This window comes from Passer montanus, unplaced genomic scaffold (assembly GCF_014805655.1).
Source record: "Passer montanus isolate IOZ18808 unplaced genomic scaffold, ASM1480565v1 scaffold136, whole genome shotgun sequence".
Lineage (NCBI taxonomy): Eukaryota > Metazoa > Chordata > Aves > Passeriformes > Passeridae > Passer > Passer montanus.
In genome coordinates, this window is record NW_024360497.1 from 1,069,376 (window position 1) to 1,091,368 (window position 21,993).

The 21,993-nt window shown below is 56.1% G+C and overlaps 1 protein-coding gene across 3 annotated transcripts; it reads left to right on the plus strand.

The window, feature by feature from the left end:
- The first annotated feature begins 257 nt into the window (after positions 1–257).
- Positions 258–21,921, plus strand: L3MBTL1 (L3MBTL histone methyl-lysine binding protein 1). Of its 3 annotated transcripts, none has more exons than XM_039699572.1 (23): positions 258–327; positions 412–601; positions 818–980; positions 3,070–3,293; positions 3,949–4,093; positions 4,222–4,351; positions 4,993–5,116; positions 5,697–5,784; positions 7,822–7,913; positions 8,512–8,616; positions 9,354–9,489; positions 9,972–10,072; positions 11,052–11,203; positions 11,289–11,365; positions 11,747–11,832; positions 12,386–12,496; positions 12,739–12,853; positions 13,027–13,126; positions 14,026–14,223; positions 14,509–14,555; positions 15,244–15,401; positions 16,565–16,627; positions 17,517–21,921. In XM_039699572.1, exons 3-23 carry the CDS (start codon positions 845–847, stop codon positions 17,649–17,651), a joined length of 2,523 nt encoding a protein of 840 aa, XP_039555506.1. In that variant the 5' UTR covers positions 258–327; positions 412–601; positions 818–844; the 3' UTR covers positions 17,652–21,921. The 3 variants fall into 3 exon arrangements, with proteins under 3 accessions (XP_039555506.1, XP_039555505.1, XP_039555507.1); XM_039699571.1 differs by lacking the exon at positions 16,565–16,627 and adding an exon at positions 16,020–16,082 and having other exon boundaries at positions 265–327; XM_039699573.1 differs by lacking the exon at positions 16,565–16,627 and adding an exon at positions 16,020–16,082 and having other exon boundaries at positions 265–327; positions 9,981–10,072.
- The last annotated feature ends 72 nt before the right edge of the window (positions 21,922–21,993 follow it).

The following is a 21,993-nucleotide window of genomic DNA, read 5'->3' on the forward strand; positions in this document are numbered from 1 at the left end:
TATCTGAATGTCTCAGATTTTAAAATTCCAGACTTTGTCCTTTGTAGCCCAGTTCTTAGCCAACTCTGCTTAACCAAAATGAGTATCCTGTTTTCCGCATGGATGTCTTTCCTTTCAAATTCAAATTGCATGAGGAGGGGCCAAGACATGGCCATGGTCCTCTCCAGCCCTGCCTCCATCCTGGCCGCAGGTGCTTTGGAGAGGGTGCTGCTGCATCCTGGAGCCCCTGGGCCCATGGTCACAGCCAGAGGGGGCCAGTCGTGCCCTTGAGGCCCTGACACTTTGCTTCCTCCTTGAGATTCATGGCTAGACAGTTTGAGCATCACTGTGAGAAACTCAGGGATACAGGGACATCAAGTTCCCCCCCTCACACCCCCAGTAACTCCTGTCTCTTGTGAAATTCTCTTGCAGCCAGTTAGAAGATCAAGGGTGCCACTCCAGCAGGAGAACAGGAAGGAGACCTACAGGGAGCTCTGCCTGCTCCAGGGTGGGATTTGGCAGCCCTCAGTCACAGTCTGTCGGAGCATTGTGGGCCCCCGTGGGAGCCAGGAGCAGCTTGTGGTGGACCTGTTGTGCTCCTGCCATCTTATGGTGGTTCCAGGTGAGAAAAAGCCCTCAGCATCTGCAGGCTCTGAGCTGGGACCTCACAACAGGGGCTTTCATGGGTGCCAGCTGTGACCTTCATGTGGGTTCAGTGGACCTTTAATGCATCTTGCAGGGGGTTGTGCTGGAAGAGACCATCCTGTGCAGTCACATTCTCACTCATTTGTTGTGTTTATACTGGTACCCAACTTGATTTCTTCCCTGCTGCCTGCAGGGCCTCGCTGTGTGCCCGGGCAAGGTGATGGACAGCAGGGGGGAGATGGAGGTGGTGAGGAGCACCAAGGGCAGTGCTGCTGGGGAGGTCAGTGTCCACGTGGTCACCACTGAGAGCACGGTGCAGAGCACCCACCTGCCCACCACTGCCTTCATCATACCAGGTATGTGGAGCAGTCCCCTCCAACTGCTGCCTCCCCAGCCTGGATAGCCCACGCTCCTTGTGGAGCTGTGCTCCTCCCAAACCTTGGGAGGCAAAGCCAAGCTGCTGTTGCCATCTTGGATGTTCTCTGTGGCTATCACACATCACTTGGACTGTTTGTGGTCAATCAAATCTTCCTGAGCTTTAAACTGAAGCCCTGATGTGAGAGAGAGGGGCCCTGAGCCAGGGCAGCACAGTGTGCTGCTGCCTGCTCTGCAGGGCTGTGGGCTCCTGGACTGCTGCATTAGCAGGGAATCCCAGAATAGCTCAAGCTGGAGAGGATCCCTAAAGATCAATGAGTCCAAAGCCCTGCTCCTGGCAGGACCTCCTAAAATGAAACCATAAGGACCAAGAGTTGTCCAGACACTCCCTGAACGTGGTGCTTCCCTGGGGAGCCTCTTCCAGGCACTGAGCAGCCCTGGGAGAGGAACCTTTTCCTAATGTCCCACCTGAACCTCCCCTGAGGCAGCTTTGTTCCATCTCCTGGGGTCCATTGCTGCTCCCAGAAGGGGGAGATCAGCACCTGCCCCCTGAGAGGAAGGTGCAGACAGCAGTGGGGTCACCCCTCAGCCTCTCTCCCCCCAGCTGAACGGGCCAGGTGGCCTCAGCTGCTCCTCCCAAGTCCTGCCCTTGAACCTTTCACCATCCTGGTCCCCTCCTCCAGACACAAGTCCAGCTCTCAGCTGTCCTTTGTGTGCTGAGGGGCCCAAACTGTCCCCAGGACTGGAGGTGAGGCTGCCCCAGAGCAGAGCAGAGCAGGACAGTCACCCTCTGGGGCAGGGCTGGCCTTGGGGCTGCCAGGGCACTGCTGGCCCCTGTTCCACTTGCCCTCAGCCCAAAGCCCCTGAGCCTCTTCCCCACAGTAGCTCCCCAGTCTTGTTCCCCAAGGCATGCAATTTTTCAGGATTACCCCATCCTAGGTGCAGAATCCAGGTCTTACTCTTGTTTCATGCACGTGGTGATTGGATTGCCCAGCTCTCTGGTTTTTCCAGATCTCTGTGTAAGGCCTTTCTACCCTCAATGGTGTCCACTGCTCCTCCTAATTTAGTGTCATTGATAAAATTACTTAATGGACATTCAATCCCTGCATCCAGATTATTTATCAAAAATTGAGGAGCACTGACCCTAAACCCTGGGGAACCCCACTGGTGATGGCCACGAGTCTGATGTGCACCCAGTTCCTGTAAGGCTTTGAGCCCAACTGCAGGAGAGCCATTTGCTCACCCAGTGGACAGGACTGGATGAGCTCTGTACTGGGCTCTTTGTCCAGAAGGGTACTGTGAGAGGCAGTACCCTCAAGGCTTTGCTAAAATCCTAAAAAATCACATCTATTCACTTTGCTTGGGCAGCTTAGTGGGGTGACCTTTCCATAAAGGGACATTCAGTTGGTTAACCAGGACTTCCCCTTGTGAACCTGTGTTGGCTGTGACCAAGGACTGTGTTGTCTCTCCAGTGTTTTTCAGTAACTCCCAGAATAACCTTCTCCGTAATTTTACCAAGCACTGTAGTGAGACTGACAGGCCTGTAATTATCAGGGTTCTCCTTCTTACCCGTCATGAAAATTGGGACAATTTTGAGTGCAGCTGACTGGTGTCTTTTAGGAGGTTTGAGCTAAGCATGGTTGTGTGTTAGGTGAGATCAGGGGTGTTCTCTAGAAGCAGATCTCCCAATTTTTCTTGGTGTCTCAGTTCTCGCTGCAGAGGCCCTGGGTTGCACAATGTGTTCCTTTGAAATGTAACTAAACTGGAAGTTGCAGTCCAGGAGCAAACTCCTGTCACATCAGGGCATGCTAGGCACAGAAACAGTCTGAGATCAGGCTGAAGTAGAAACCCTTGAATGCGGATAGTGTTGGTGCCACCCCCAGCATGAGCCATTACTGACTGCAGATTTTTTTGCATCACTCTGCTTCCTTTGTGCTTTGGCCCACAGCAGAGCCCTCACCTGGGAGATCATGTCCTCTGGGATCCCGGGCTGCCTTTGAGCCTTGTTTGCATCAGTGAAGTGTTCTGTGTCTGCCTCTGGTTGTTTGTCTCCTTTCTTCCTTTCTCAAGCAAACGCCACTGCCATCAACCTTCCCACGAGCACCTTAGAAATCCAGCGATTCCCCCGGGAGCCCCAGAGGAGCACGGGGGCTGAGAGGCCAGACAGGGGAGCAGGGAACGAGCCCATCACAGCTGCTGTCATTCCCCAGATCAGTGGGGTGCAGACCTGCAGCACAGTCCGTGTGCTGGAGTGGAAAGATGGGGTGGCAACTTTGCCTGGGAGTAACCTGCGGGTAAGTGTGGCCCTGGGCCACTGGGTTTGAGCCCTCTGACTGTCCCCACTTGAGCTGCTTGTGCTTGTAAATCCCTCAGCCTGTGCCAGGCAGGGAGCACCAGCATGTGCCATGGCCCCCCTGCACCCCTCAGCTGCTCCAGCTCTTCTCCTGCCCCATCCCTATGGCCCTGCCATCCTGGGAGCTTAGCACGGAGCTCACAGAGGTGCCTGTGGGGCTGCAGCAGCTCTGTCCTGAGCAAGGAGGCACAGGGGTGCCACATGCTATGCAGGACATCTTCCCTTCCAAACTGTGCTGTGGACTTGGCTCTGCCCCAGTTCCTGCCCTCGCCTTGGGAGCAGCAGCCTTGTGGTGCTCTGGCAGCAGGTGCCTCAGGGGTACCCTCAGTGCATGACAGCTTGCAGAAGATTCACCCATTTCTCAGCTGCTGCTCAGCCTCAGGACACCTCATCCTCCAGCTCCAGCTGAGTGCCCAGCACAGGCTGCAGGAGGGCACCTTCACAGGGCCTGAGGTGCTGGCTCACCTCTGTGCTCAGAAGAGTTGTCCTCTTGTCAGACACACTGATGGCCATCCCTGTCCCTCGTTTTCAGAACAACCACCAGCTGCATGTCTGTCCTGCTGAGCTCTTTTTCCTTGCTTTTCGTTCAATGCCAGTTCCGGATAAATGAGTACGGCACGCTGAAGGTGGTGAGTGCTGATAAGATGCCTCCTGTGGAAGCTGTGAAGGAGGGTCACACAGAGAAAGATGGGGACTCCGAGGTGGCACCCCCCAGCAGAGACAATCCCACTGTGGCTCAGGGTAAGGGCACCGTGGTGGCGCTTGTGGGGTGGGTACAAGTGCCACGCTGCCCGGTGTCTCTGTGGGCGAGGCGAATGTCTCCCGTGCCCGCTGTCCCTCCGTGTGCCTCACTGCTGCCGTTGCCGCAGACGTGCCGGAGCAGCCCGCGGCAGAAGGGCTGTGCCACTGCGACACCTGCGGCCGCAGACACGCGTGGGACGGCGCCCGCCAGGGCAGGGGCTTCTGCAGCGAGCACTGCCACCAGCAGTTCAAGGAGAGGTAAAGGAAGGGGCGTCTGTGCACCGTCCATCCCTCTGCCCTCCCTCCCTGCCCTGCTCCACGTGCTCCAGCGCGGGGTGGGAGCGCCTCTGCCTCTGGCAGGTGCTGGGGGTCTGCGTGTTCTGCTTGTTCTGGAAGCAGGCTGGGGAAGGAAAACTGCCCGAGGGAACAGCACCAAGCATGGGAGCCAGAATTTCTCCTGCCGAGTTTGTGGCCCCATAAACACATATGTGCTGGAGTAGGAGGTTGCTGCAGTGGGGGCTTCCAGGCTGAGCAGCAGTGGAAGGCCACAGCTCACAGGGGCATTTCCAGCCCTACTCCTGACCAGTGTGGGACTCTGAGGACTTGTTCTCCAGCATCTCTGGTGCAGCTTGGAGCCCTGCTACTAAACTAGATCCCTTTTGATTAATCCCTGGGTTCAGGTTTCTAACACCCAAGTGTGTGAGGGTGACTCTGGCCTGTACCTGGCTCTAACTCTTGCAACTTGTATGGGTACATCCCCTCACACGGGGGGTGGGGGCATGTGTGAGTGAGAAATGGGGGGACAGTCATTGTCCAGCAGCCCCTCCCCTATTGACACCCCAGGCAGTGTCACTGTGCTGCACTGGCTGCAGTGCTTGGCCCTCCCTCCCTCTGTGCAGGTCTGTCATTGTGGAAAACTCTGCCAGCAGCACCAATGCCACTGAAATCCTCAAGCCTGTGAAGAAACGAAAGAGGAAGGACTATCAGAGTCCCTCGGAGGAAGAATATGAATCTGAGCAAATGGTAGGACAAAGGCAGGGAGGGGGTGGGCGCAGCCAGTGTCCAGGGGGCTGGAGACCAGCCCTGTGTGCTGCTTAGGGCTCTGTCAGCTGCAGGTTAAAAGGGAAACAGGTTGGCCAAAATGCCAAAAAGACTTGAATGTGTGGAGATGAGGGCTCCTAGCACTGGGCTGGTTGTTTGGCATGTGGAGCACTGAGGCCTGGCAGTGCCAGTGTCCAGGCTCAGCTGTGGGTACTGACCACTCTCAGCAGCTCTCTTGAGTCCAGGCCACCAAAGGGTTGAAGTAGAGGAGTGTCTGTCTGTGTGCTGGGTGTCCTGGGGAAGGGAGAGAGTTTGACAAGGTAAGGAAGCTCTGCTTGCCAGCCCTGACAGGAGCAGGTTGAGTCGAGGTGTGATTGCTGCCAGTCAGCACTGAAGTCCCTGCAAGCTCCCATCACCAGGTTCTCTGGCAGTCCATCTCTGGGCCAGGCACTGGCCACACTGTGGACCTTGTCAGGGTGCACCATGGCCCTGGGCAGCAGTGTGAGGATGCAACACACGGCCAAAAACCTCTGGGTTCTGTTCTGTCTGCTCTCATGTCTAGGAGGAAAAGCAGGAAGAGAGGAAAAGCTCAGTGGAAGACTCTGCCATGAGCAATCTGGAAGCTGAGGCGTGGAACGGGAGCCAGCACGGTACGGAGAGCGGGGTGGGCTGTGGGCTGAGCACTGCTCCTGTGGCTGGGGGGTCCCCCTGCAGGGATGGGCCCTTTGGGTGCTGCTGCAGGGTCAAACACCCACTGCAATGTGCTGGCACGTGGTCCTGAAGGCTTGTGAGCTCCTCTGCTTGCTTGATCCTGCTCTCTCTGTCTCTTTCTGTTTCTCTCCTTTCCTCTCTCTCTCTCCATGGGAAGGGGGCACTCCTATGGACACAGCACTGGCCCGTGTTGGACAGAGCTTCCTGTCCCTCCCCTCAGGAGCTCAGTTTGTTACTGGCTCACGGACACCGTGTTTGCTCCCAGGGACACTGTCCTGAGCACTAACAGGACTGCACCACGTGTGGCTTTGCCCTCCTTTGGGATGGGCTCACGGGGAACTTTCCTCGTGGCATCAGGAGCTCACAAGTCTGGGAGCTGCTCTTGCAGGTGCAGTGCCACTGAGGCCGTGTGAATTGGGGTTGTCTCATCCCATGGGGATCTATTCTGGGACTGTATCAGAGATCTCAAAAGCAGAGCTGTCAACATGGAAGGAAGGGAGACAAGCTGAGGGATGCAGTGTTTGCTTGGTTGGTTTTTTCCCTGCAGTGTCAAGGAAAACTTTGGGAAACACTGAAAATAAACATTTGTGGGAAACCTTTTGTCTTTGAGTACTGAAAGTCATACTCAAAATAATTTTTAAATTAAACTGTTGCAACTTCATACTCCTCTCCATAATCAAGTGCAGGGACAGTGGCAGGGGCCAGGTGTCATTAACCCCTGATGTTACAGTTAAAAAGGAATCTCAGGTCTTATACCTGCTTCTCACTCTGAGCCCTGAGCCTGTAACCTTCCCTGCTGCATACAAGTAAGCAGTGATGAGCTTTGTTAGTTCAGCATTTTATTTTCTCTTATTTTAGAAGTACTTCAGCAAACAAAATACACACCTGGATGCCTCAGTGCAGCAGTCAGTGTATGCTCTGACTCTTGGTGTATTTGTCATTCCCCAGAAGTGCAGAGCTTGTACTCACAGATTCCCCAGCCATGCCTGGCACGTTTTCTGTGTCCTAAGGAATAGTAAAAATGTTTTTCACTCTGAACATGCCAGCAAAGCAAGGTCAGTCACCTTACTCACAGAAGTTCACCTTTAATTTCTTCCCTAAGTTTCTGGTTGTTTTCCATCTCCTCTTCCCCTAAGCCCAAAGGAGGAAGGAGTTGGTCTGGTTTTCCCCTGCATTTCTAGCCTGCCCTGCCTGAGGCTGTCTGCCATGGCTAATCTGTATGTGGGAATTCCTCAGCCCTGGAATAGGCACAGCACCCCTGAAATCCCTTCACCTGTTGCAAATTAGGGAGATGAAGCTGGAGTGCAAGAGGCTTGGGCTGTGTCTCAGAGGTCTTGGGCAAGGTCTTTGTAGCCTTCTCAAAGGCATGAAGGGTCACCTCCCTGCCTATGAAGTGACAGTGCTGTCTTTGTCCTGTGGGTAAACACAGCTGTAGGGCATCAGAGTGGCCTTTCCACATCAGAGTGGCTGTCCCACGGGGGCTCAGGTGGCTGTCTCAGAGCAGAGGATGGCAGAGCTGGCATGTGAACCTGCTGCTGGTTTGACTGTCTAGGAGCCCCTTGCAGCTGGGAATGATTCCCAGACCTGTGCATGGATCCTGGCTTCCACAAATTCATCCTGTGTGGACATGGGAGGTGTTCTGGCTGGAAGAGGGGCTGGTCAGGTCTGGTGTCCTGATGGCTTGTCCCTCATGCTCCCTGGAATCCCAGATTCATTGGAAGGGACCTTGAAGCCCATCTGCTTCCACGCCCTGTCATGGGCAGGGACACCTTCCACTAGCCCAGGTGCCTTACTAGGACATGGTTCAGGACACTGGGGTCATGGGGGCTCCTGGCTCTGCCCCAGCCAGGTTTGCTGCAGAAGGGGCTCTGGCAGGATGGTGCTGAGCTGTGCAGGGAGGCAGGACCCTGTGTGAGAGTGGGGCGGGGCTGGAGCAGCCCCTCAGCAGCGTTTGTGTGCGTTTGTGCTGCGCTCAGGTGCCAGTGAGGAGAAGAAAGAAGGCTGGTCTTGGGCGTCCTACTTGGAGGAGCAGAAAGCTGTCGCTGCCCCTTTAGATCTCTTCCAGGATGTGAGTTGGGATTTTCCTGTCTTTTTCCCTCTTTCATCTTCTCTTTTCTTTCCCTTTTTTTCCCACCCCTTCTCCTTCTCCTCTCTTCCTTGCTTCCCTGTTTTGCGGGACTCTGAGCAATAGCCAAGCTCCCATTGTCAGCTGGAAGTGACAGGGCAGCCTCCAGTTTTGATTTGCCCAGGGTCCCACTCCCCAGCAGGTGCTGGCCCCATCCCAAACACCCCACCTTTGCCTAGGACACTGCTGTGACTCTGGCAGGGTGGTGGAGCCTTTCCAGCCCTTCCTGGAAGCCAGGTGGGCTCTCCTGAGGCTGTACTGCAAACAAGCCAGGCCTGTGTCCTGCTCCCCCTGCTGCAGCTTTTACCCCAGGGACACCTTACCCTGCCAATAGCAAGAGATGTAAATCCATACGGAGGTATAACACTGTTTGTTTTTTTTTTTTTTCTATGGGAAAAAAAAAAATTGGATGACAACATAACCTGTGGCCCACAGCCTCTTGGTTCCAGCAGCTGCCATTGCCTGGTGGTTGTTCCCCTGGTGGGTTCTAGACCCAACTCCCTGTGTTGGTTTTACATTGTAGTTTAATTTTTGTTTCCAGTACCAAGTAGCTTCCCAGCACAAGAATGGCTTTAAAGTGGGGATGAAGCTGGAGGGGATTGACCCACAGCACCCATCCATGTACTTCATCCTGACAGTGGCTGAGGTAAGGAGCCTCCAGTGCCTGTGTTCCTTGGTTCCTCCTGGCTCATGCTCAGCCACAGGCTCTGGGGCAGCTGGCCCCTGGAGGAGACAGGGCCTGTCACTGCAGGAGATGAGCTGCTGCTCCAGCACCTCAGGCAAACAAGCAGGGAGTTCCCTGCCAGCTTGGAGGGACAGGACACAGCACTGTGGAGCTGTGTTGGTCTCTGTCACCCTGACACAGCAGGGGAGGGAGGGATTGTGGTGATGGCAACAGCTTATGTCCCTGAGACAAGTCTGAGCCCTTGAGATGGAGGGTGTGGAGGCATCCCACTGCTCTTCTTGTGTCCATGCAGATCCACTTTCCATTCAGCCATGTGGCAGCTGAACCAGCCTTGCCTTGCAGAGCTCCCCAGTGTGGCATTTAGCCAAAATCCCTTATTCTGCAGCTTCCTAGGCTGCAGAAAAAGGAGTCTGTGCACTTGCTGGATCCAGCAAGGTGCTCCACCATGACATTTAATGCACTAGCCTGAACATCCTTTTTTTGGGCTAGCTTGTGGAGCCTTTGCACTGACCTTATCCCATGCTGGTCACCCTTTGGGACTGGTTTGTGCCTCCCAGTTTGGGCACTGGCCTGTGGTTAACTTTTGGCTTCCCAAAGTGGCCCATGGTGAGCTGGTGTGTGGGAGGAGGTGTGATGCTCAGCCAGGGACAGCAGCAGGTCTCCATGGCCCTTTCCTGCTCCTCCCTCCCTGCTGGCAGGTGTGTGGCTACCGGATGCGGCTCCACTTCGATGGCTACTCTGAGTGCCACGACTTCTGGCTGAATGCTGACTCCCCTGACATCCACCCTGCTGGCTGGTTTGAGGAGACAGGGCACAAACTCCAGCCCCCCAAAGGTAAGGAGTTAATTCAGCTCGGGTGGTGGGTCCTGCTGAAGGAGGGGGATGAAGAGTGGGCCAAGTGTCAAGCTTGAGGTGGGGACAGGGTGGCTCCCCATGTGCCATCTCCTCCATGGGGCCATGGAGGGATGCTGCTGTACTGGTGGAGTTCCACAGGACAACATTTCAGGCAGCCATTGCTGCTTGCTCACATTTTGCAGCAAAGCCCTGATGCTCTGGACCTCCCAGAGCCACCAGCTGTGCCCCAGGGCAGGCAGGAGGAGCTGTGCTCTGGATTTCCACTGCACTGCTCATGTTTCCTAACACCCCTTCAAAACCACCCATCAGCCCTCAGCCATGGGCTTTGGGCATCCCAGGGCTGCTGCAGGTCCTGTCTGCCCACAGCAGGATGTGCTGGCAGGGTGACGGGGTCAGGGATGGCCAGGCTCACCCTCACATCCTCCTGGCTGTGAACTCACTCTCTCGTTTCTCTTCCTGAGGGGTTGTAGGTTATAAGGAAGAAGAATTCAGCTGGACAAACTACCTGAAGTTAACAAAGGCTCAGGCAGCTCCTAAGCACCTCTTCATGGTCCGAAACACTGTGAGTAGCAGCATCTCCTTCCTGCCAGAGCCTACAGGTTCAAATGTGATCCTTCCCCTCCAGCTGAGCAACACTGGGCTTTGCTTTGTCCATCCCAGATCCCTCAAGCCCACAGTGCTCAAGAGCTAGAAGTTTGTGGCACACTTTGTTGCTCAGGATCTGTAGCTTGGGCACTCATTTGATATGCCCAGACTTGGTGGTGGTCTGATTCTATTTCAACCAGGTTGATCTCATGGGCAATTAAATGTGAGGTATTGATGAGGAGAAGTAACTGCTATTCTCAATAATTATTTGATTAAAATATATCACTTCATGTTTCATAAGTATAATCTTTGTATCTTTGTTGTTTATTTGTCTGCCTATTTTTTTTTTTCACATGGAAGCTTAGGTAAAGAAAGTGGGAATATAGGAGAATGAAAATGCTGATTGTTCCTTTGTCAGCTGCAGAGGAAACTCACCCTACTGGCAAATCAGCCTCTCCTAGTTATTTATTGTGTCTAAACCCTGCTGTTCATTGCTGCAACAACCCCACCGGTGTGTGTGATGCAATGGTTTGCACAGAATCTGGATGCAAGAAATAAAGGCAAGGAAGGGAGAAGTGCCCCATCCCAGCTCCTCCTGCCATGCCTCAGGCATTGGCCACTGCTGACTGTGCCCACAAACAAGTGTTTTGGGACAAAGCAGGAGTAGTATCAGTTGGAGGATTTTCTTCTTGGAATTTACTGGTTATAGAAGATCCTAAGGGTCTGAAGATCACTTTTCCTCTTTCTTTGTGTGGCCCAGCTGAGTTACTTGCCCACTTCCTCTTTCCTTGCACGGCAGCACACTGCCCAGCTGGGAGCCTGAGTGGTCCCAGGCCTGTCTGGAGCCTGACAGGGTCTGGTTTCGGGAGGGTTTGGGCAGGCAGCAGGCACAGGCAGTGGTGAGGAAGGAGCTGGGGCTGCAGCTCTGAAAAAGCCCTGCTCCTCTCTCCTGCCAGCACGAGGCTTCTCCAGGCTTCAAGGTGGGCATGAAGCTCGAAGCCGTGGACCGCATGAACCCTTCCCTGATCTGTGTTGCCACAGTGACTGACGTGGTGGACAATCGCTTTCTGGTGCACTTTGACAACTGGGATGATACTTATGACTACTGGTAAGTGCACAGAGGCTCTTGGGAGGCCACTGCTGGGGAGACACCCACAGAGGGCCCTGTGTAAGAGCTTGGGTATGTTTTCTAGGTGTGATCCCAGCAGTCCGTACATCCACCCAGTTGGATGGTGTCATGAGCATGGCAAACCCCTCACACCTCCTCAAGGTGAGTCAGTCATCAGTCAGGTGCAGCCTGGGAGTGTATCCCCTTGGGAACAGGCTTCCCAGGGTGGCATGGGGGTCCTGGGGACACAAACTTCCTGCCAAGGCTCCTGTACACATGTTCAGGTGCAGCATGGTGCTTGTGTTAGGCCAAGTCTCCACTCAGAGATACGAGGAGACCCCAGCTGTCTGTGCACACCAGCTGTTTCTGCTTCCTTGTACTGTGGGTTTCATGGTCCATGAGGAAATGGCAGCACTTCTTGGTGTCTCTCAGGTTCCTGTGTGCCCAGCAGACTTGGTTGGCCCTCGAAGGCAGTGGGGCATTCTGGGGTACTTTCTGACTTCCTGCAGGCATGTCTCACCTTCTGCATCTTCCCCCTTCCAGATTATCCTGATCCTGACAACTTCACCTGGGAAAAGTATTTGAAAGAAACTGGAGCATCTGCTGTCCCAGCTTGGGCCTTTAAAGTGGTGAGTGTCTCGTCATCTGCTCTACCCGACCTGGGCAGGAATTTTGTTTTTCTTCATTGTCAGGTCTTTGTTTTTGTAACACATCCAGTGATGCTCTGTATTCTCCTGCCACAGGCCTAGGCTTTGGATCTACACTCAGGGTTCAGAAGTCAGGGCTGTCCTGGGCAAATAGTTCAAAATTGGGAAAAATGAGGAGTATGACTGTGCCCTCAGCTAAACAGGAGCTGAGTGATGGAAAATAATTTAGGTTTGCTTGATTAGTTTTTGTCTCAAACTGTACAAGCAGCAGCCATGTCCAGCCAAGTGTAATTGCAATATAGATCCCCAAAATGTGTCTCTTAGAGACCTTCTTCCCTGGGGTACATCTTATTAAAGACAGCTCAAATGCAGGGAGACTGTTTCTGCTTTCTCCTGTTGCCACTGTGAGCTGGGATGGCTCTTCCCTGGCCAGGCAAGGGTTGGGAGCTGGGCTCATGGAGGACCCAGTGCTGGGAAAGCTGCTGAGGGGGCAGGAGCCTGAAGCTCCCTGCTCCCCCTGACTGGGCTCTTCCAGCGCCCACCCCACGGCTTCCTGGTCAACATGAAGCTGGAGGCAGTGGACAGGAGGACTCCTTCCTTCATCCGAGTGGCCAGTGTGGAGGACGTGGAAGATCACAGGATAAAGGTGAGTGCTGGAGCATCAGTGCTGAGCCTGTGTCCAGGCACGGTGGTGGCTCACTCCTGCCCTTCCCAGCTCACTGGCAGCATGCAGGTGTGGGCAGGTCCCAGTGCCTGGCTCCAGGGGTGGAGAGCCTTGTGCTGCACTTCAGCTCTACCCTGCTGTTTGCTCTCAACGAGGAGGGCTCCAGAGCTCCTCAGAGAGGTGTGCTGGCATTTGAAGGGTGACCCCTCTGCTTGCTTCCCCAGGTCCATTTTGATGGCTGGAGCCACGTGTATGATTTCTGGATTGATGCAGATCATCCGGACATCCATCCCATGGGCTGGTGCTCAAAAACAGGACACCCATTGCAGCCTCCTCTCAGTAAGTGCTGCACCTGTGTCAGCTCCTCCCGTGCCCTGAGAATGGGCAGAGAGGAGAGGCCACTCCATGGATTTGTCAGTTGGAAAAGCCCTCCCTGTTTGGTGCAGGCAGGGAGCCCAGAGTGGGCTTCCAGCCGTGACAGTCTTTCTCCTGTTCCTCTCCCCTGGCTGCAGGGCCAAAGGAACCAGCCTCCTCTGCCCATGGGGGCTGCCCAAGCCTGGGCTGCAAGAGCATCCCTCACTCCAAGAGCTCCAAGTACAGCTTTCATCACAGGTGAGCTCCCTGGCACAGCCTGGAGGGGCACAGCTTCTTCCCTGCCGGGCCGGGCCAGCTCTTCCTCTGCTCCTCCTCTCCTGCCACCCCCACCAGCACCCAGGCTTTCCCTGCACTCACCCACACCTGGCCAGGCCCCGGGGCAGCAGCAGGACCCCAGCTGGAGTAACCCCTGTGAGCCCCTCCTGTGCCTGTCCTGCAGCCCCAGAGCCCCTGGAGGTGTCCTGTGTGCCCACCCACCACGGGCACCTGTGGGCTATGGAGAGGATGGTGCAGATGCTGTTCACTGACACCAGCTGTGAGAACGCTGCTCCCCCCACCCCTCCTGGATGCCTTTCCCTGTCAGGCTTGGAGCTGGGAAGTCCCAGGAAGGAGCAGTGCATGGTTCCAGCTCAGGCAGTCACTTGAGGGGCCTTTTCCAAGGGAAGTCAGGCTGGGTCTAGTGCCAACCCCAGCACTAGGCTGGTGTCAGGAAGAGCCAGTATGGTGGAGTATCCGTGAGGCTGGGGAGGGCAGGTGTGCCTCCTGGGGGTTTCTCTGCTGGCCACACTCCTGGCACACACTTACTGCTTGCTGTGAGGCTGGTCTGGATGCCTGTGGGGGCAAGGGAAGATGGAGACTCTGAGAGCCCCCATGAGCTGCTCAATCAGCACACAGGCACCTCGCCCAGGGTTGCAGGGATGGCAAAGGGCCAAGATTTTTACCTGGAGGGACTGTCTGTGCCCTGCTCCTGCCCCCAGCAGCCTGGCCACAGGAATTGGCTCAGCACATCTTTCCTCTGCCTTCCATGGCCAGGGCAATGGCTGCCTGTGCTCGAGGCCAGAAGGGTGGCCCTGCTGGCTCGTCCCCCGGTGCTGCTCCACGCTGGGCCCAACGCTTGTGTCCCCTCTGTTCTCTAGGAAGTGCCCCACGCCGGGCTGCGATGGCTCAGGCCATGTGACGGGGAGGTTCACAGCCCATTACTGCCTCTCAGGGTGCCCGCTGGCAGAGAAGAACCAGGGCAGGCTGAAGGCCGACTTGTCTGACACCGAGGCCTCGACGCGCAAGAGGAGCCCCATGGGTTTCCCTCAGCGAAAGAAATCTCGGCACCACGGGAGGTAGGGGCACGGCCAGCGAGCCCCACGTGGGGAGGGCCCCTGTGCCACCGCCGCCCGCCCTGGAGGGGTCACCAGGCCACAGGGGCTCCTCGGCCTTGGTGCTGCAGCTCTGCCGGCCCTCTCTCGCTTTCTCTTGCCACGGTTTCTGGCTTTGGCTGTCAGCCCTTCGGGTGAGGGCCCAAGGGGTCCCTGCTGCCACTGCTGAGGTGTTGCTCTGGGCTCTGGGGAGGAGGGCCCTGGGGCTGGTCCCAGCGCAGCCGGACATCAGTCTTCCTGTCTCTTTAGAGGGAGACCTCCCAAGTACCGGAAGATCCAGCAGGAAGACTTCCAGAGTAAGTGCCATCCTCTGCCATGGTGTCTGCAGGGCAAGGCTGGAAGAGCTGGGGTGGGGGGCGGTGCTGGGGACAGGTCTCCCTTGGTCTGCCCCAGTGAGGGGCTTGTGGTCAGCTGCCAGAGCTGACCTTGGATAAGGGACGTGCCCGCCTTGTGCCAGGCCTCACAAAGCTCCCTCAGTTTGGCTCTGGGGTTATGCCTGGGAGTCTTTGAGTGATTTAGAGCATGGAATTAGGATCCTCTCTATGGCACTCTTATTTTCTGTGGTGCTTTGTCCTGTTCAGACCGGGATAGTGGGAAGTTGTGCCCAAAATTTCAGTGTGGTTGTGAACTGCCAAATTATTGCTGCCACACAGAAACTGATGCTGGATATTGGCTTGGCATTTAGTTCTGATGCAGACAAGCAGATGCCTGATGTGTATTCCATCCAGCATCCCTTTCACCATGGGCTGTCCTGCCACCTACCTCACCGCTGGGGGTGAGTGGAAAATGAATGATTAAAGGTCATGAGAACAAGTCAAAGCCAAGCTTGTCCCAACTTCTTTTCCCAGGATCCCTAATCCCATCTAAGCAAACACTTGGATACTCTGACACCCTGTTGACTCAAGGGACAGCCGCTAGCTCTTGATCCCTGCAAGGGACGTTCTCATCTTTTACCTCGTGTCACACGTTGTGCTTTATCCCCAGCTATTTCTTCAGACAACGTGCACCAGTCGCTCTTCATGTCCGCCCTGTCCGCCCACCCCGACCGCTCCCTGTCCCTGTGCTGGGAGCAGCACTGCAAGCTGCTGCCAGGGGTGGCTGGCATCACAGCGGCCACGGTGGCCAAGTGGACCATCGATGAGGTGAGGTGCTCTGGACAGCTCTGTGCTGGCCCCGATGTGCCAGCGTGGCTGGGAGCACGCTGCTGGCTGTGCAGCACTGTGGCACACCACCAGGCACGTCCCTGGGCTGGAGAGGAGGGGTCTGCTGGAGACATTGTTACCTTTGTTCACTTTCTTGGGCAGCCATGGTGACCCCTGTTGAGGCCTGATAGGTGGAGGAGCTCTGGCACCAGCCCCAGCAGCCCCTGCCTGCTCTCAGGCACTGGCACAGCTGCCCAGGGCAGTGGTGGAGTCACCACCCCTGGAAGTGTTCAAAAGCTGTGTGGATGTGGCATGTGGGGACATGGCTTAGTGGTGGCCTTGGCAGTGCTGGTCAGTGGTTGGCTTCAATGATCTCAGAGGGCTCAGCCAATTTTAACAATCCCCTGGTGTCCCCGTGACCCCTGGGTGCCCCTCTCAGGCCAGTGCCCGTGCCTGGGGCCCGGGGCAGGCTGTGGCATGGCAGGGCAAAGCAACTGCACCCTCTGCCCCAAGAGCCCTGTGGCACCTTGCAGGGCTCCAGATGTGAGGATGTGGGCTCAGGGGGGTCTCCAGCCAGAAACATTGCTCTGTCTTGACATTTCTCTCATTTATTCCAAGGTTTTTAGCTTTGTGCAGACTCTGACGGGTTGTGAGGACCAAGCCAAGCTCTTCAAGGATGAGGTGAGAAGGGCTGGCAGAAGAGAGCAGGTGCTCAAGGACAGCTTGCCACCAGGGCTGGGAGGAATTGGCCAGTGGCCTTCCTGCAGTGGCTGGCTGCTGGATGCTGAGGGCACATCCAGCACCTGGCAGTGGTCCTGCCCTGCAGCCCCACTGCATGGGGGGGTGCAGCCATGGCTGTGTCCTGTGGGGCAGGAGGGAGTGCTGAGACACAGGGAGCTGTGCTGCCCTGTTCTCCCAGCATGGGGGGGCATCCTTTGAGGGGATGCAGAGGGGGGCAGGAGGAGGATGGTGCTGCAGCCTGATGAGCACCATTGCCTCCTGTGTGGAGCTGCTCCTCCCCACCCTTTCATCCTTCCCCCTCTGCCCTCTGCCCCAAGAGCCCTGTGGCACCTTGCAGGGCTCCAGATGTGAGGATGTGGGCTCAGGGGGGTCTCCAGCCAGAAACATTGCTCTGTCTTGACATTTCTCTCATTTATTCCAAGGTTTTTAGCTTTGTGCAGACTCTGACGGGTTGTGAGGACCAAGCCAAGCTCTTCAAGGATGAGGTGAGAAGGGCTGGCGGACGAGAGCAGGTGCTCAAGGACAGCTGTTTGCCACCAGGGCTGGGAGGAATTGGCCAGTGGCCTTCCTGCAGTGGCTGGCTGCTGGATGCTGAGGGCACATCCAGCACCTGGCAGTGGTCCTGCCCTGCAGCCCCACTGCATGGGGGGGTGCAGCCATGGCTGTGTCCCTGTGGGGCAGGAGGGAGTGCTGAGACCCAGGGAGCTGTGCTGCCCTGTTCTCCCCGCATGGGGGGCATCCTTTGAGGGGATGCAGAGGGGGGCAGGAGGAGGATGGTGCTGCAGCCTGATGAGCACCATTGCCTCCTGTGTGGAGCTGCTCCTCCCCACCCTTTCATCCTTCCCCCTCTGCCCCTCTCACCAGCACTGCTGCCTGTCAGGGCCAGCATTTTTGGACCCTCTGTGGGCAGATGTGGTGGGGGTGGCTCTGACACCCAGGGCTGATCCTGGGCACCCTGGCTACAGCCACTGTCACAGCCTGTCCAGGAAGGGCCTCTGTGCTTTAAGGGTGCTTGGGCAGGCACAGCTGAGCCAGGGCAGTGTCCATGAGTGCTGGTCCCTGGAGCAGGGAATGGATGGCTGCTTGCCCAGAGCAGGTTGTGGTGGCTCTGTGCTGTGCCGGTGAGGCTCCAGCACAGAATCCCAACCTGGCTGCAGTGTGGGCTCCTGGGATGGCCCCTAGAAGGGTTTCTCCCCCTCTGCCCTGGGCACATGAACTGCCAGCTGGGGTTTCCCTAGGGAGTGCTTTGGGGAGGCCCAGCCCTGGTCTCTGGGGTCACCTGTGGCTTCTGCCCAGGCCGTGCTGGTGCTGGCTGTCCCCAGGAGTGCCAGCCCAGATGTGCAGTAGTGCCTTTGTCCCTGCTCTCCTTCCCAGATGATCGACGGCGAGGCGTTCCTCTTGCTGACGCAGGCTGACATCGTCAAGATTATGAGTGTCAAGCTGGGCCCAGCGCTCAAGATCTACAATGCCATCCTCATGTTCAAGAACGCCGATGACACCTTAAAGTGACTTCTCTTGGCCCAGCCGGGACCCTCCCTCATCACTGGTGCTGCCAAACTGTCTGGTCAGGACAGAGATTCCCCCAGCCGAACGCAGCTTGTCACGTCCTGCTCGTGTCCTCCCGGGTGCCACGCGTCCCCTGTCCCACCAGTCCACCTCCCATCCTGTTCCTTGCACGCTGCCCTGTGCAGCCGCAGGCCTCGGGGGCGGTTGCAGGGAAGGAGGGTGGAGGTGGCACTGGCCCATCTTGGTGCCACAGCTGCCCCCACTGTGTGCTGCTGTGCCTGGGTCCCTGTGACCCTGTGCCCCGGGTCAGGGGTGCTGAGGGCTGGGGAGCACTGTGGAGGGTGTCACAGTGGGGGCTGGCAGCTGCTCGAGTCACCCAGGCAGGGGAGGGACTGCCTGCCTGCGTCCATGCTCACACCCACTTAAAGGCTGCTCTCGCCCTTGCTCAGCAGCTGGGAGAGATCTGGGGTTTTTCCCTCTGCGTGATCCTCTGGGGGTACTTGTGCTACACCATTTCCAAGGGACATTCTTGAGGAGCTTCTGCTCATTTTGCCTTTATCTCTGAATTCTTTTTCCCTTTTTAAGGCCAGTTGATGACTGCTTTGCCCCTGCACTGCACTGCAAACCAGTGGCCACCTCTTGCCCCTTCAGGGAGCAGCTGTTCTGACAGCTGCTCTGCCCATGACCAGCGTCTGTGCTTTCTTCCTCTTTCCTGGAATTCAGCAGCCCCAGGGCCCTGCCAGGCCAGGGCTGGCTGGGTGCAGAAAAGGCTCCATTTCTTCTTGCACTTCAGACTGTTTTGTCCAGCACTTCTCTGGGAGAAAGGATCCTTGGATAGCTTGTTCCCCTTCCACCTATTAAAGAGTCCTCTACAAAGGAAGTTGTGCCCTCCTTGGTCCTTGTATTAGGAGCAAGGCCCTCTCTAGGGTGGGGACAGCTGCCGAGGACAAGAAGCATCCATTGCTCCAATAGGCAGATCCACAGTTGCTTTGCAAGGGGTTCCTGAGTTGGCTGAGTCAATTCTGCCAAGCTGCCTTCTCCCCACTCTTTGCCCTCACAAGGCACCTGGGTTTTGCTGTCTGAAGAGCAGGATCTTCTGCTGTCCCTGGATCCCTTACTTGCAGAGCTCAAAGAAATCCAGCACTTAGCTGGTTTGTTTCTGTCCTTTTCAGAGCACAGCACCTTTCCAACAGGGCCACAGGCAGTTTGGGAATGCTCATGTAACACTGTCCCTTGTGATGGAGGAGGGACCAAAGGGCTGCAGAGCCAGAAAAGCCAACATTCCTGGGGGTCCTGGCAGAGCCCAGCAGCTTCTGATAGGCCCCTGTGCCTCCTGGCAGTCCCCACACTGCTCTCTGTGGTCCATCACCCTGGCACACCTCTGTGGGAGCTGTCGGAGCAGGGGCTGGCCATGCAGTGCTGGAGGATGGCCACCTGCCCAGATGGCCATCTGCCCAGGGACCCAGTCCCAGGTCCACTTCATTTCCCATTCCCAACAATGACATTCCAGTAATAAAACAACTTCCCCCCTTTCCCAGTGCCCAAAGACAGGGATGCAGAGGTGTGAGCAAGTGCACCAGCAATGTGTCCTGGAGCTGCGCTGCCTTGGGAGCTACTGTCACATCTGGGTCAACCTGTTTGAGGCTTCCCATGGAAATGTAGCATTTTGACTCTGTTATTCAATATTTGGGGTCAGGTTTGACCTGCCCTTGAAACGTCTGCTGCTTGCTCTTCCCACAGGACTTGCAACTTGTCCATGCCTTCGTTTTGTCATTGCTTGGGTTTGATCTAGGCAGCTTTCCTTCTCCTTTCTTTTTTAATGTCCTTGTATCTTTTCAAGCACTGCAGTGTGGCCAGCTGTGCAGAGAGGGAGTGGGAAGGAGCAGCTGTGTCCCTGGGTCCCAGAGTCACTCTCTGAGCCACCCTACATCTGCAGGAGGTGGTGTGGAGGTTGGTCTCTTCAGCTGATGGACAGTCTCTTTCTGGGCAACTGTGTGCTGGGGCAGAAGAGGACGAGGCCTGGGACCTTCAGCCCAGGCTGTGAATGGTGCTGAGACTTTTCCAGGTGTGGTCTGGAATGAAAAGGCTCTCTCACACTGGACACAGCCCTTGAGATTGCAAGGACCCATCTTAGGAAAGTATTCTGTTCTCATCTGCTGTATTGCCACATGTGAAATCATTTCTCCTGCTGGGGAAGGGAATGAGCACCATTCCAGGGTGCTAGGAGAGGAGCTGCTGCCCAGGCATCAGATCTGAAGCTACTGTGAAGGAGGGAGAGGCTTGTGTCTCACAGGGCTGTCTATGAGAGCAGAGGTGGTGAGGAGCTCAGAAAGGGAAGAGGAGCCATGAGCCAAGCCCTGGCTGCCCTCCAGGGCTGGGTTCAACCAGCACCACTGGCTCTGGCTGTGCTGCTGGGTGCAGCCAAGCCCTGCTCTGCCTGGGCACCAGCCCCACAGGCTGAGGTGCATCCCCACAGTGTGCCAGCCACAGCACCACCTGCCCTGGCCTCTCCTCACCTCCCTCTTGAAAACAGACATGACCTGGACTGGACTGCCAGGGTGCTGCCCCTTGTCTGGGGGTCCGGCTGCAGAGCTGGAGCCCAGCTCCCCACTGGGTGAGCTCTGTGCTGGGAGCAGCTGTCAGGGGCACCAGTCCCACTGGAAGGGTGGGGGGAGCTGGCAGGTGTGTCACACCTGCTGGATTGAGCATCACTTCCTCAGCCTCTCTGGCTGTTGGGGCACAAAGCTGCTGGATTTATCTGGGTGAGGGAGTTACAGGGTTTGTAGGTGGTCAAGGGCTATTTACTGTTAAAACTTATAACCTTCTGTGTCCTTTAAAACCAAACCCAAAGCATCGTGTACGTGTGGATGGGTGATTGTGGGAGTACCATGATACCATTCCCCTGCTGTTGATGTGTTGCTGTTTTAGGGTGGGGGTCTCTGGGGCTGTGGAGGCAGCAGACACCCATCCCAGGGTTTCATGTGACGTGTCCTCTGTGAGCAGTTGTCCCGGATCCCAGCAAGGAGGCCCTGGTCGCAGCAAGAAGGAGTTTGCTGCACCCCTGGCCTTGGTAGGTCCTCCAACCCCACAGAGCACTGAGTGGAAGTCCCCCCTCAGGGACTGTTAAGGACAGCTGTGACCGAGGCAGAAGCACCAAAGTTTTCTGTCCTTCCCCTGCTGCCTGACCAGATTCCTCACAGGGACATTTACTGCTGTGTCACTAAGAAGCCAGAGAGGACAGTGGGCTGGGTCTGGCTCACAGGTTCTCTGGAGCCTTTCTGAGGGTTGTGGCTGCAGCCAGCTTTTCTAAGTCAATGAAGAATTCTTCAAGTTGAATGTTTTTCTGAGTGGAGGTCCCCAAGTCTGTGTTTCTGCCATTCTTGCCCCTGCAGCTGGTGTTGAGACATGAGAGAAGTCCCACTACGTGCTCCAGCCTCAGCTATGGGGTGTCCCCTTGGGGGGCTGGTCTGTGGCTGATTCTGGGTGTGTGGGAGCAGTTGCAGCCTCTTGGGAAACTGTTTCCTCCTGCCAGTGGAAATGGGCAGCACTGGGACAGTGTGAGCCAAGGTCTCCATTTCCATGAGAGCCTGGAGCTCAGCAGGGAGGGCGGCTGTGCCTGCCCCACCAGAGCACAGCTGCCCGCCCTCGCCTGCCTCTGCTGCTCTCCGTGGCAATCACAAGCACTGTCAGAAGAGAAAAGCAGCCTGCACTGGTCTGGGAGGGCTGGGGGCTTTTGGCAGCTGCTGCCCACAGGGACACATCTGGGCCCGTGGGTGCGATGAGGTTGGAAGAGGGAGCCAGGAGAGGAGTGTGACTTTGCCGCTCGGGTTCCTCACTCCTCATCCTCCAGGAGGACTCCTCGATGCAGAGAGGGAAAGACAGGGCTGCAGCTTGGCTCCCTTCCTCCAGCCTAGCCCTTCCCTCTGGGGCTTGAGGCTCACTTGTACTCGGAGGGAGAATGGGGACCGTATTGTGGAGGGAGTGTGATTATGACAACAAAAGCTTTTTTGCACTTTCATTCATTTTGCACTCTTTCTTAATTTCTTTTTTTTGTGTGTTTTTGATATCGGCGCCTCCTCTCTGTGTTTTCATAATGAAAATCCTTCTGTTGTAGCCAGTGCAGCTATTCTGGAACTGTGTGTCCTGAATGTACAGAGATTTAAAGGCTCTATATATATAAATTTATATTGGTACAAAGGTAAATTTATATATATAGATGATGGTGTGATGTGTTTTGTCAGTGTTTTAAAATAATAAACGAATGTGAGCAACAGAGGCCTGTGAAGCAGGAGTGGTCACTGTGCTGCGGGAGCGGTCACGGCAGGGCTGGAGCAGTCACTGCTGC

Bases quoted from the DNA above. Each gene is read 5' to 3' on its own strand.
- L3MBTL1 (XM_039699572.1), top strand. From the start codon at position 845: ATGGACAGCAGGGGGGAGATGGAGGTGGTGAGGAGCACCAAGGGCAGT. The intron at 3,294-3,948 runs GTAAGTGTGGCC...GTTCAATGCCAG, and splicing joins TGCCTGGGAGTAACCTGCGG to TTCCGGATAAATGAGTACGG. The intron at 11,833-12,385 runs GTGAGTGTCTCG...GGGCTCTTCCAG, and splicing joins CAGCTTGGGCCTTTAAAGTG to CGCCCACCCCACGGCTTCCT.